This window comes from Lepus europaeus, chromosome 2 (genome assembly GCF_033115175.1).
Source record: "Lepus europaeus isolate LE1 chromosome 2, mLepTim1.pri, whole genome shotgun sequence".
Taxonomy (NCBI): Eukaryota; Metazoa; Chordata; class Mammalia; order Lagomorpha; family Leporidae; genus Lepus; species Lepus europaeus.
In genome coordinates, this window is record NC_084828.1 from 78,877,219 (window position 1) to 78,891,032 (window position 13,814).

Genomic DNA, 13,814 nt, shown 5'->3' on the forward strand with positions numbered 1-13,814 from the left:
GGAATCCAGACCCTAAAGACCCAACTCACCCCACGAGGCAGGCATTAATCTCCCCTAAGAGTGGTGCCCCCATCACTTAATTACCTTATATTGGGCTCCACCTCTTAAAGGTTCTACCACCTTTCAGCAGTGTTACATTAAGGACTAAGCCTCCAGCACACAAACCTTTGGAGGACAAACCACATCCAATCTGTAACAGGTAGTACCTTTTACTCTTTTGAGATCTGTTGAGGGTGCCAGTGAGCCAAGAAGCAAAGTTACCTGTGCTTCAGGAGGGGAGCTGCCTGTGTTACAGAAACATGGTGAACGGAGATCAGATGAATGGAGCAAACATCATTGTCAGGTGCCAGAAGTTAGGTTTCTGGGTCCTTCGCTGATCGCTGGGCTGTTGGCTTTCTGACAGCCTAAAACAAAAACTCCCCGCGCCATCGAGGGCTTCAAAAGTGCTTGCTGATACAGTGTTGGAAAAGTATTTTATTTTTTTTAAATTTATTTTATTATATTTGAAAGGCAGAGACAGAGATAACCTCCCCCACCCCCCCACCCCCATCCACCGATTCACTCTCCCAAATGCTCACAGCAGTCAGGGCCAGGAGCTGGAACTCAAGTAAGGTCTCCCACCTGCATGGCAGGGATCCAACTCCTTCAGCCATCACCCGCTGTTCTTCAGGGTGCACAGCAGCTGCCGGAAGCAGGGTTCACGGGGATAAAACAGCTGGGGTGAGGCTAGAGAGGACGTTCCTTCTGTGAGAATTTGCATCCTTAATTTATGACTTAGCTTTTCCAGTTGGGTCCGTTTTTCCCTCTCGAGTCATTTTTATTATTTGCTTGTCCAGGAAATGCCCAACAAGACCCAAATCAAGTTGCTGAAGACATCATCGGTGCTATTGAAGGCTTTGTTCAGAAAGGACTTGCCCAGTCCGTGCAGAAAGTGAAAGTTGTTATCCTTCTGCCCCCAATACTGAACGTGTTTTACGACAACATGAGAAAGAGGGAAGGGTCCCAGGCTGCTGCCCAACCAACTATGATGTCTAGGCTTGCGGGTGAGTTGTTCGTTTTTATGCAATGCCTACTCCTCCTATTTCCGATGGGACTAGTGCAGGGTAAACATCTACTCTTCCTCCTCCTTTTAGGACTCTTTGGCTTTTCAAAGCAACCTTCCAAGCCCCAGAAACATTTGGTTTTGGAAAGGAAAATAGAATCAGCCAATTTTCAGGTGTGTGGTGAAAATTTTAAAAATGTGAAAAGCGCTATTTCCTGGATACAGGATTTGATTGAAAAGGAACAGTGCCCTTATACCAGTGAAGACGAGTGCATCCGAAACTTTGATGAAAAGGAATATGAAGAACTGAATGAGCTGCAGAAGAAGTTAAATATTACTATTTCCCTGGACTGTAAGAAACCTGTGATCAAGGTGTTGGGGATAAGCAGAGATGTGATGCAGGCTAGAGATGAAATTGAGGAAATGTTCAAGAGAGTCAGATCCACCAAAGAACAGAGTGACCGGGCAGATTACCTGAGTAGATTCATAGTATGGCAGTATAGTCACCGAAACACTTTTTGTTGTTTCGACAAAATAACCAGTCTGCAACTGGAGGATGCACAGAAAAAACAGGAAAGAAACGTTGTTGTGAAAATTAATAAGCAGGACTACACAGTGGACTTGGACACACTCACTGCTGTGAGTGAGAATGGACACACAGTAACTATTCAGCGCGTCAGCAAGGTGGAAGGTGAGTTAAGCTCTCACGCTGGTTTGGGCTTAACCCTAGTTCATCAACATTGCAGGTAGATAGAATTCAAGTAATCCAAAGGGAATAGACTAGAAAACATGGTCTCCGAGTCTGAGGAGCCCGCAGTGGGACTGGGGAAACATGGGGCGGGTGTGCCCAAGCCTGATGCCCAACCCTGCCTGTGTTCATGGGGCCTCCCGGAGGGAAGCCAGGGCTGCTGAGGAGGTAATGGCTCCATCACTCAGGGAAGGGAAAGCCACATGCTTGAAAGAAAAGTGGATCAAGGTTTTCTAGAACAAATGGGCCAAGGGGAAGAAACAGAGGGGGCATCCTGGTCCAAGTGTGGGCCTGGCTGTGTGTGACCAGTGAACCAGACTGGGAGCCTGGAGGAACTTGTCCCCTCTGCACCATGCAGAAGCTGCCTTGGTGTCCACTGACAGGGGCTGCCCACCAGGAAGGAGGGGGATGCCTGTCTCGGGCAGAGAGAGCCCCTCCAGCCTGTGCACCTGTGCACCCCATGAGTCCCCCATTGCAAAGCCGCAGGTGGCTTCCAGTGCACGTTAGTCTCCAGGGTGAGATCCGTGTGAGGCTGGCAGACCCCTTGTGGGAGGGGTCTGCGGAGAGCATGGAGAATGCACGTGGACTTTTCATTCCATTCTCCCATGGACGTGTTGAAGTGCCTGTGGGATTCTGCCTAGCAGGGCTGCAGACAGAGCCACCACCACTGCCCACCCCATAGCAAACCTCCCACCCACCCACTGCTGGGAGGAGTAATGAAAAGAGAGATCTGGCAGCCTTTGTGATGGTGGCCGTGAGGTGTTCTGGCAGAAATCCATGGCTATTTCAAACATCGGAGGGCAACAGTTTAGTGTTTCATTGTGACAGGTGAGACACCACACCAGCACTTCTTAGATTTTAGCAAGACCAAAACTTCAGGATAGGGACACACAGGCTCCGCCCCTTGGAGATTCTGGTCCATGGGTCTGTGACGTTTTATTTTCTTTAAACAAGCTTTCCAGGGGGTTCTGAGGCAGGAGTCTGGGAGCCACACCCTTCTAGGAAGACAAGGCACTTCTTGGCCACTTGGAGTGAGGAGACTGTAAGACAGGAACACAGGTGACCTTTAGGGTTGTGCAGCCCCGGGGTGTCTGGGGGATCCTCACGTGTTTCCCTTGCAGTGGAACTCCCTGCGAACTGGAGCCCCATGAACAGCCAGAGCCTACTTGTGGTGGAGCTGCGCCGCGATCAGCGGGAGTACAGCTCGGTGGCAAGTAGCTTCCGTCAGACCTGCCCCAACTTCACCATAGAGAAGGTGAGCATGCTGCGGGAGCGCGGCCCCTGAATGCTGGCGGTCAGTGGCTCCGTGGTCCTCTAGTGAGACGTTTTCATTATTTCCTATCACTTTCCTTTCTATCCAGAAATAGACCTTACATGGTAATTAAGGGCCAGTGTTGTGGCGCAGCAAGCTAAGTTGCTGCCTGCAATGCCAGCATCCCATATTAGAGCGCCGGCTTGAGTCCCGGCTGCTCCTCTTCTGATTCAGCTCCCTGCTCATGCACCTGCTAAGGCAGCAGAGGGTGGCCCCAAGTCCTTGGGCCCCTGCACCCATGTGGGAGACCTGAATGCAGTTCCTGGCTCCTGGCTTTGGCCTGGCCCAGTCCCGGTTGTGGAGGCTATTTGAGGAGTGAACCAATGGATGGAAGATCTCTCTCTATTTCTCTCCTTCAAATAAATAAAAAACAAACATTTTTAGTTTATAAGATAATTAGATTTTAGATTCCAGAATTCTATTCACGTCACCATAATTACTGAGACATTAAAACTCTTATGTCAGTTATTACACTTGAGTGTTAGATTGCACCATGATGTTAGAATACTAAAGACATACCGTAGTTTACTTTAGGAAGCTAATGAATATTCAGAGAAGGCTTCCCAGTTGAGTTTATTCTTTCTTTCTCTTTCTTTCTCTTTATTTCTTTCTGAAGATTTTATTTATTTATTTGAGAGGTAGAGTGGCAGAGTTACACACAGAGAGGAACAGACAGGAAGGTCTTCCATCCTCTTTTTCACTCTCCAAATGGCCACAACAGCCAGAGCTGGGCCGATCTAAAGCCGGGAGTCAGAGCTTCTTCACATGCAGGGGCCCAAGCACTTGGACCATCTTCTGCTGCTTTCCCAGGCACTTTAGCAGGGAGCTGGATCAGAAGAGGAGCAGCCGGGATACGAACTGGCGCCTATATGGGATGCCGCACTGCAGGCGGAGGCTTAGCCTACTATGCCACAATGCCGCTCACCTCCTTGAGCTAAGTGTCAACTAGGGAACACCACAAAGAGCCACAGGTGGAAGCTCCTGGGCTCAGGGCTCTGTTCTTTGTCCTGCTGCGTGCAGTGGGTCCACAGTGCTCACTTCATTGATACAGCCATCGGGCCCTTTCTTTATTCATCCCAGCGACTTTGGTGTATTTCTTTTTTTTTTTAATTTGATACATAAAAATTGTGAATATTTTCTTCCACTTTTAACCATGATTAATATTGCTCTTCTTCCTTGGCAATGAAGGTAATATTTAGATTGTTTTCCCTCCTTCTTTAGCTGATTTCCTTATTGCTAGTATCTGCTCCTCCCTGATTCTGGCTTTACCCACAAGACTTACACCGAGGGCTCTGTCTCACCAGGGATGTTTTGCTCTCCTTGGCTTCAGCTGTTATTTCAGTGTTGATAGCTTCCACATTACCAACCTGGGTTTTTGACTCCAGTTCCAGAGCGTGCTCCAGGGGCCTAGAAGATTCTCCGTCTCAGTGTCCGTCTGCTAAGTCGACCTCTCAGACACCTCACTCAGCATCTCTGATTCTCTTTCCCCCCCTGCCCCATTTCTGGTTTGGGTTCCAGCACTTCCTGAGGAAAGCCAGACTGAGCACCTGGCCTTCATCTGCAGTGAGCCTGCCAGGAAGGCCTGTGCTGTCTTTCTTTGCACATTTTCTCTTATTCTCTGTTTGAGTTGCTATCATTCTGTGTATTCGTGTGGCTAAGCACGTAATATTTCAAAAAAGGTTTAAAGTGTCACATGCACACACACACACATCTTTAGGTAAAACTAGATAAAGAGAACATGTTGAAGAAAAATAAAGAGAAAAGGAAGGTAGGGATAATGGTAGACATGTTGCTGGTTCACTACAACACGAGGTCCCATATAGCTACAAATTTGTCCCTGCGCTTCCTAGCTGCCAAAGCAAGGGGCGAACACCTGGCCACAATGCTCACAATGTCCATAAATCAGAAGCAATTTTTGAAGGGACTGAGACTGACTCCTGAGATATTTTTCTTGTGAATCAAGTACTAGAGAATATCCTTATCACCATCCTCATAATAAATTCAGTATCAAATTTTACACCATTTAAAAACTATCCCTGGGGTGGGCATTTGGCACAGCAGTTGACTCTTCCTGGGATCCCCATATTCCCTGATCTTGGTTCTGCTCCTGATTCCAGCTTCCTGCTGATGGACAATCTGAGATGCAGCAGGTGATGGCTTAAGTACTAAGTACCTAGAAGTAGGTAGCTTTTATGGGTCCTTTGTGGAAGTCCATAATCATGTGAAAACACAACAAGAAAAGTTGTGTGTCATCTTCCATGACTTCTATGTCTTGTGATAAAGATTTTTTAATATTTGTAACAAACACCTGGTTGTGGTAGGTATTTGGGGAGTGAACCCATGGATGGGAGATCTCTCTCTGTCTCTCTCTGCTGTTCAAATTACTTAGATAAATATTTTTTAAAGGTTGATTCATTTATTTGCAAGGTAGGGTGACAGTGAGAGAGAGACAGAAAGAGATCTATCTGCTGGTTCACTCCCTGGTGGCTGCAACACCAGTCTTGAGCCAGGCCAAAGCTAGGAGCCAGGAACTCCATCTGGGTCTCCTATGTGGGTGGCAGGAATTCAAGTATTTAAGCCATGACACACTGATTCCCAAGTGCATTAGTAAGGAGCTGGATCAGAAGCTAAATCCTGGGACTCGAATCAGCACTTCCATGGGGGATGTCGGCATTGCAAGTGGTAACTTAATGCATTGAGCCACGACACCTGTCCCCGTAAAATTTTTAAAACTCTCTAATGTACACTGGTTGAACCAAACCGGTACTGGATTGATTGAAAAGAATTCTCAGGCACTGAGACAATGATCCAAGTGTGCGGCTCCTCAATGGGAAGTTTCCTTCCAACTGTCAATTACAGTCCCCTACTAGTGGTCCCCCAGTTGTGTGGTGGGACACTAAGTTCAGGTTGGGCAGGAGTGACTGTCCCAGCTGGTCTGTAGTGTTTGCTTGGGGCCCGGAGGGACCTGCTATGTGTTTCCAGACCTTGGCCAAGGAAATGATTTCAACACTGTGTTGCAGTGGAGACCTTTTTCCAAATAAAATCTTCTGTGACGTCCAGGGTATGAACCAGACAAAAGCAGAAGTAAGTAGCTTTTATGGGACTTTTGTGGACGTCCCTAATCATGTGAAAACACAAGAGAAAACAAGTTGTGTGTCATCCTCCATGACTTCTATGTCTTATGATTAAGATTTTTAGTGACCGGAAGTCTTCTGTTTAAATTCAGCAATTTTGCTATACTTAAATTCTCTTCCTCTTCTTTGCTGAAGCATTTGAAACTGACTCCTCAATATTTTAACACATACTGCTGTACAGTAAAGACATTCTCCTAAATTACAATACTATCTCATTTTTTAAAAAGTAGCATTAATTCAATAATACACAATATAGATTCCGTATTCAACTTTTCCCAATTGCTCCAAAAAAGTCTTTCTTAAAGCCACCCCTCCCATGTGCTGTGAGTCCTCATACTGTATTTGATCATTATCCATCCATCAGCTCTTCCACTGTAGAATGGACTCCTGCATTTCAACAATTATTTTCACGACACTGAAGTTGATAAAGAATTTAAGGCAGTTATTTTGCCCAATGTCCCATTTTCTGAGTCTCTCATGTCTTTTGAAGGACTCCAAGCCTGTTTTCTTACAGATTCTTGATTTGCCTGATTCTTCATAGTGCCGTTTAATTTATACCTCTGTGCTCTCTATTTCTGGTGAATGGGGAGTTAAGTTGAAAGATTTGGGTAAGTTCACATAAATATTTCTTGCAAGAAACTTCATGAGTAATGTATCACACATTAGGAATGCCATATGGTAACGCTGTCCCACTGTTGATGATGCTGCTTGGTCATTAGTTAATGTGGTGACCATCACAGCTCTGGATTGAGATCAGTAGGTAATCTAGGATGATGCTTTGTCACTGTGTGAGGATCCTGTTCCCCAATTATCTTCCACCCATTGACTTTATCATCCAATGTGACCTTTGCCCAACTCCATTATTTCACAGCTAGTTGCAAAATGATGATCTACTAGTGCTGTCATTCCTCCAATCCTTCTATATCATCTGAAAAGAATAATTTTTCTTTCCTCCTGTATAAAAAGAGTCAGCATGATATAATTAATTACAGTGATTCTTCTCCTAGGTGCACAACTTTTCCCACAGTTGCCTGGTGGGAAGTTGGCTTCCATGTCTTTTGATGACACTATTAATCTTTGAGCATTTCTTCACTTTCTGGAAAAGATCTCTATGTTTACCTTGTACTTCCCATGGCCCACGTCTGGAGTCAGACATTTCTCTGAGAAGCCCTGATCCCTTTTTTTCCCCATGATTTTTATTTATTTATTTATTTATTTATTTATTTATTTAAGAGATAAAGAGGCCGGCGCCGCAGCTCACTAGGCTAATCCTCCGCCTTGCAGCGCTGGCACACTGGGTTCTAGTCCCGGTCGGGGCGCTGGATTCTGTCCTGGTTGCCCCTCTTCCAGGCCAGCTCTCTGCTGTGGCCAGGGAGTGCAGTGGAGGATGGCCCAAGTCCTTGGGCCCTGCACCCCATGGGAGACCAGGAGAAGCACCTGGCTCCTGCCATCGGATCAGCGCGGTGCGCCGGCTGCAGCGCGCCTACCGCGGCGGCCATTGGAGGGTGAACCAACGGCAAAAAGGAAGACCTTTCTCTCTGTCTCTCTCTCACTGTCCACTCTGCATGAAAAAAAAAAAAAAAAAAAAAAAGAGAGAGAGAGAGACAGAATGCTCCCCTCTGCTGGTTCACTTTCCAAATGCCTGCAACCTGGGATTAGGCCCAAACCAAAGGTGGAAGCCAGGAACTCAATCTGGCTCTTCTACGTGATTGGCAGGAACCCACTGCTTGAGTCATGACCCTTGCCTCCCAGAGTTTACATCAGCATGAAGCTGGAGTCAGGAGCCAGAGCTGAGGATTGAACCCCAATATGGGCTGCAGGTGTCATAACCATTAGGCTAAACACCCGCTCCTGCCCTGATTTCTTTTAGAAGGAAATGATAGTGAGTAATCAAGAATTGTGCACTGAGCGTGCTCACTGCCAGTAAAGCACTGTTGCCGCCTGACTCTTTCCTGGTGAGAACCAGGAAAATCATGAGCTCATTTTCACGTTTTCAGTTAAAATTTAATATTATAGATTTTACTTAATATTTTGTCTTTTTTCCTGTACAACAGAAATTTAAGTCCCCAATAAGTGTACCTTAACTTATTTATATTATCATAAAGTTGTTTAAAAAATTATGATACAAAATTATTAGGCATATTAAAATAGCTATGCCACCTTTGCTTATTGTTAGCACATTGCATATTTTTCATTCTTTTTCTTTTAACCTTTTTATAATTATGTACTTAAGATGTGTCTCTCAATAGCAGCAGACACTCAAGTTTTGTTTTTCTTTTACCTTTTATGGGGAACTTGATCTGTTTACTGTACTTGTTTAGGTGTAAATATACCATATTAATCTTTGTTTTCCATTTATTTTTCTTTTTCTGTTACTCCATTTGCACCCTGTTAGATTGTTGGGTATGCATTTATTACAACTCTTCTATTGGTTACATGGGAGATTATAATACAGTGCATCAAACTTGTTAAACTCTAATGTAAATTGGTGTATTTATCATATCCCAGGAAATGCAATGACCTTTGAATACTTTAAACCCTGCTTTCTCTCTCCTGCTTTTTGTGCTTTTAAAATATATTTTAATTCTATGTATATTTAAAGCCCTATTAAATATTTTATTTATACAGCCCTTATTTATATTTACCCTTCTCTCTCACTGTTCTTGCAATCTTTGTATTTCCATTTCTCCATCTGGGATTGTTTTCCATCTGGGTCTTCTAATGAATACCTGGAGTTGAAGTGTTTTAAAATGAATTTAAAAGTTTATTTTTAAAACTTATTTTAGTGTTTTTTTACTTTTATACTTGAAAATAAAATAAATATTGAATATATATAAAATTGAAAAACTCATTCATAATTTATCCCATGAGGAATATAAAATCAAATTACTGTAATCAAAAATTACTTGAAATAATTCTTTCCTTTGTGTATTAAATTATAAAAGGGTAAGAAGCAACCTTTCAAAATTTAATGGAAAGGCTAAAAAGTTGAAAGAATTTCAGAACTCTAAGAAAAAATGTTAAAGTCTTTTAAAGATGAGTAAAAAAAAAACTCCAAAATTTCAAGTACATGAAAATGAAATTAATATAGGCAGGCTGACTACTAGGAACTTTGCTGTAGGTAAAGAATAAAGATGGAAAATAATTTTAAAATCATGACTAGATCAATAAAATAGATGACAATATGGAGATGTCTTTTTTATTTATATACATGGAACAAATTTCATGTATCTCATACATACAGTTTTTTTTTTTTTTTTGACAGGCAGAGTGGACAGTGAGAGAGAGACAGAGAGAAAGGTCTTCCTTTGCCGTTGGTTCACCCTCCAATGGCCACCGCGGCCGGCGCACAGCGGCCAGCGCACCGCGCTGATCCGAAGGCAGGAGCCAGGTGCTTCTCCTGGTCTCCCGTGGGGTGCAGGGCCCAAGGACTTGGGCCATCCTCCACTGCACTCCCGGGCCACAGCAGAGAGCTGGCCTGGAAGAGGGGCAACCGGGACAGAATCTGGCACCCCAACCGGGACTAGAACCCGGTGTGCCAGCGCCGCAAGGCGGAGGATTAGCCTATTGAGCCGCGGTGCCGGCCATCATACATACAGTTGTAAGAACATGATGACACTTCCCACCCCATCCTCCCTCCCTCCCTCCCTCCCTCCCTCTCACCTTTCCTCTTACTTCCTTTCTTATTTTTCTTTTAATTTTTGCAATAATATATTTTTTCTTTGAGAATAAGTTTTATCATTAAGAATCACCTAAGGAAACAAGCAATGGAGTTGGGCACTTAGGCTTATCTAGAACTTATGAGACATAAGAATATCCTCCACTTAATACACTAAAATGAAATGTACCTTTGAGAACAAGTTTTACAATTAATTCTCATAATACAACTTATTGAGGACAGAGGTCCTGCATGGGAAGTTAGTGCACAGTGACTCCTGTTGTTAATTTAACAATTAACACTCTTATGTATGATGTCAGTGATCACCCAAGGCTCTTGACATGAGATGCCATGGCTATGGAAGCCTTTTGAGTCCACAAACTCCATCAGTATTTAGACCAGGCCATAAGCAAAGTGGAATTTCTCTCCTCCCTTCAGAGAAAAGTACCTCCTTCTTTGATGACCAGTTCTTTCCACTGGGATCTCACCCACTGAGGTCCTTCATGAAGGACACTTTTTGCCACAGTGTCTTGGCTTTCCATGACTGAAATGCTCTCACAGGCTTTTAAACCAGACAGAATGCCTTAAGAGCTGATTCTGAGGTCAGAGTGCTACTTTAAGCAATTGTCATTCTATTGAGTCTGCCCATGTATGAGCATTCACTCATCTTTAATTCTATTATTATTACCAAACACTTAATCCTATTTGTATGATCGCATTAACACTTAATTCTATCTATATGATCACTTTAACACTTAAAATGCTTTTTTTTTTTTTTATAACCACCCACTTATGGGGATTTGGCATCCCATAGCAAGTTTTTAAACTGCACCTTTAGAAGTAAGTCCATAAGAATGTATGCAGAACTATACAGCTTTACAGTTACAAACTTCATACACTTCATAATTACAACTTTAGGAACATGGTGATTCTTCGTACCGTGCCCACCCTCTTTCCCCACTCCTACCCCCTTCCTTCTCCCTCTTATTTTTACTAAGATCTATTTTCAATTAACTTTATACACATATAATTAACTCTATATTAAGTAAAGAGTTTAACAAGTAGCATGAAAAAATTAAAAAGCTGTTCCTCAACAGTCAAGACAAGGGCTGTTCAAAGTCGTTGCTTCTCAAAGTATCAATTTTACTTCTACAGATTCTCTGTTCTCCCTGACCTGTGTTAACTAATAGGGCACCTAAAAGACTTGTCTTTCTATGAGGGACCCTCACCACTTTTACTCACCCTCCCTCTGAGGACAGCCTTATGAAACTGCCACTCTCATTGATTAAGGGAGTTTCCAAGTTTATTTGCCATTCAGGATCCAAGCATTTTTCATCACAGCCCCAGAGGCCAGAGCCCAAAGAATGTGATCAAAGCATGGAGACAGCTTTCCATCAGGATGCAGGTCCCACTCTTCCGACTGGATCAGACATTACTTTTCCATTAAATAATCTCCCACTGTTAGAATATGGCTAGGTCAACCACTGTCCCAGAAGGACTGAGACGGCAAGAGGCAATGGACCAAGTGGGACAAAGACACCAACAGAAGCAGTTATTAGAGAGCACACAAAAAACAGGAGTTATAAGGCTGGGTTGGCAGAGTTCATATAATGAACACTTAAGATCTTTTGCCTATTTTCATATGGTACATGATAGATGTTAAATTTTTTTTCATTAAACTTTTATTTAATGAATATAAATTTCCAAAGTACAGCCCATGGGTCACAATGGCTTCTCCCCTCTCATAACTTAAAATTTAACATGATAGATGTTAAAAATTAAACCAACATTTATCCCCATGTCTACTTTTTTGAAACATTGGACCTAAAATATTTCTGAATGCAGAAAGCTGCCATCTGACACTTAATTTGCTGTTTACTGTAATGTCTATTTATGAAAAGATAGCGATTGTCTTTCATTTGCTGTATTTTTGGCAAGTGCTCTTGGCACTAGCAGAATACTTTTATTAATTTGCAGATTGAGAGGATACAGAATCCGCATCTCTGGAATAGTTACCAGGTAAAGAAAAAAACCATGGATTCCAAGAATGGCCAGACAAACAATGAGAAGCTCCTCTTCCATGGGACAGATGCTGACTCCTTGCCACATGTCAATGGGAATGGCTTTAACCGCAGTTACGCTGGGAAGAACGGTAAGGAAGTGAGGAGTGTGGCTGTTCCCAGGAGGCGTCAGCCGGGAGACCCCGAGCTAGTGAGACAATGTGCACTCCCTGTTATCCTCTGTGGTTGGTGGCCTGCTGCAGCCCGAGGTTCAGGGCCAGGCTCACTCTACTTCATCTCCACAGGGGACTGAGTGGCCCTGTGAATGGAAACACTGATTTTTTTTAAAAGATGAAAAACAGAAAAATTTTATACGCAGAATTTTTAAAATATTGACCTGTTGGACCCGTGTGCCCGATTATACACTCTACTAGAATTCTTAAAAAATTTTTTTCTCTTCACAGCTGCAGCATATGGAAAGGGAACTTACTTTGCTGTCGATGCCAGTTACTCTGCCAATGATACATACTCCAAACCAGACAGAAATGGGAGAAAGCACATGTATTACGTACGAGTACTTACCGGCATCTACACCCGTGGGCACTCCTCCTACATTGTGCCTCCTCCGAAGAACCCTCATGATGTGGCAGATCTGTACGATTCGGTCACAGACAACGTAAACAACCCAAGTCTGTTTGTGGTCTTCTATGACTACCAGGCGTATCCGGAGTACCTCATTACGTTTAGATGACATCTTGGAACTCACCCTCAAGGCCATTATTCGCTCAGTTACAAAACGAGTTTTAGCTCCACCCCCCCCCCCCCCCTTCACAGTGTTTTCAAAGACTAAAGGAGCCCCCCTTCATTCTTTGCCACTGAGATCGGACTTTCTTCAGCTTCTCTTTTCGAGAATTTAGATCGGATAATCTAGTTAGAAGTCTGGGCCATCAACTGAGGACATCAAATGTGTGGGAAAAGAACAGGTGTCTGTTTTGGGGAAGGAGAGAATTACAAAGGCTGCAACCATGCAATTCCAGGTGCTGAAGGAGAGGGCTGGCATCGCATCAGGATACCACAGGGCTGTGGGCAGCACAGGGCATCGCTGGGGCATGCAGGATGCCTTGTTGACATTTGGTCCTTGGGCTGAGGTCTCTGATGTACAACAGATGCTCCATAAATGTTTGCTTAAATAAGAATGAAGCAGCCCAGACTCCTATTCAAAGTGTGAATCATCTCTTTGATATCCTTGATTTATTGTCACCTTGGCTCAAATCGAAGAGCTTCCCTCACCAGCTAGCCCATGACATGTGTGTGGGAGCTCTGTGGCCAGGGCTCTGGGACTGCAGGGGCTGGGATTTAGCTGGTGTTGCCCCATGGAGTTGTGCAGGTTCTCAGTGCCTTCTAGAACGTGTCTACTCACTGCTCTGCTTGCCCCACTGACAACAGAATAGTGCCTATTACACCTTCAATGTGAAACCTCCGATTGTGCTAAGATTAAACGGACTCTAAGGTTATTAAATAGTGTATTTTGGCAGTCTAGCTTTTTGATGATTCTAAAGTTGCCAGTATAAATAAACCAAAAGAATTAAACAGTCATATTGCTCATTGGCTAAACCCACCCCTGGATGGTAAAGGACAATTGTTTTGTAAGTTTCAGATGCAAACACCATTATTGAGCTCCTAGATTGTACCAAGTAGTATAACAGGTGCATCTACCTACAGTGTTCAAAACAACCCCCCCACCCCATCCCCACCCTGCTGTCCTGTGGCTAAGAATTCCATCTGCACTTAAAAGTGTTGGGGGGTCATGCTCAGGGTGCCAGAAGCTTCCTTGCCTGAGGTCACCCTGGCAGGAATCCTCACAGTGGGCACTGAATCTTGATCCCTGTGAGGTGGGGAACACTACTGCAGGTGGCCTCT

The 13,814-nt window shown here is 43.8% G+C and overlaps 1 protein-coding gene across 1 annotated transcript in view; it reads left to right on the forward strand.

The window, feature by feature from the left end:
* Window positions 1–13,413, forward strand: part of PARP14 (poly(ADP-ribose) polymerase family member 14) — a 47,903-nt gene extending 34,490 nt beyond the window's left edge. The window contains exons 13-17 of the mRNA XM_062208865.1: window positions 837–1,043; window positions 1,134–1,733; window positions 2,912–3,045; window positions 11,872–12,046; window positions 12,359–13,413. Of these exons, the coding sequence (XP_062064849.1) occupies window positions 837–1,043; window positions 1,134–1,733; window positions 2,912–3,045; window positions 11,872–12,046; window positions 12,359–12,645 (1,403 nt within the window). The 3' untranslated portion in view covers window positions 12,646–13,413. The remainder of the gene's footprint in view (window positions 1–836; window positions 1,044–1,133; window positions 1,734–2,911; window positions 3,046–11,871; window positions 12,047–12,358) is intronic.
* The last annotated feature ends 401 nt before the right edge of the window (window positions 13,414–13,814 follow it).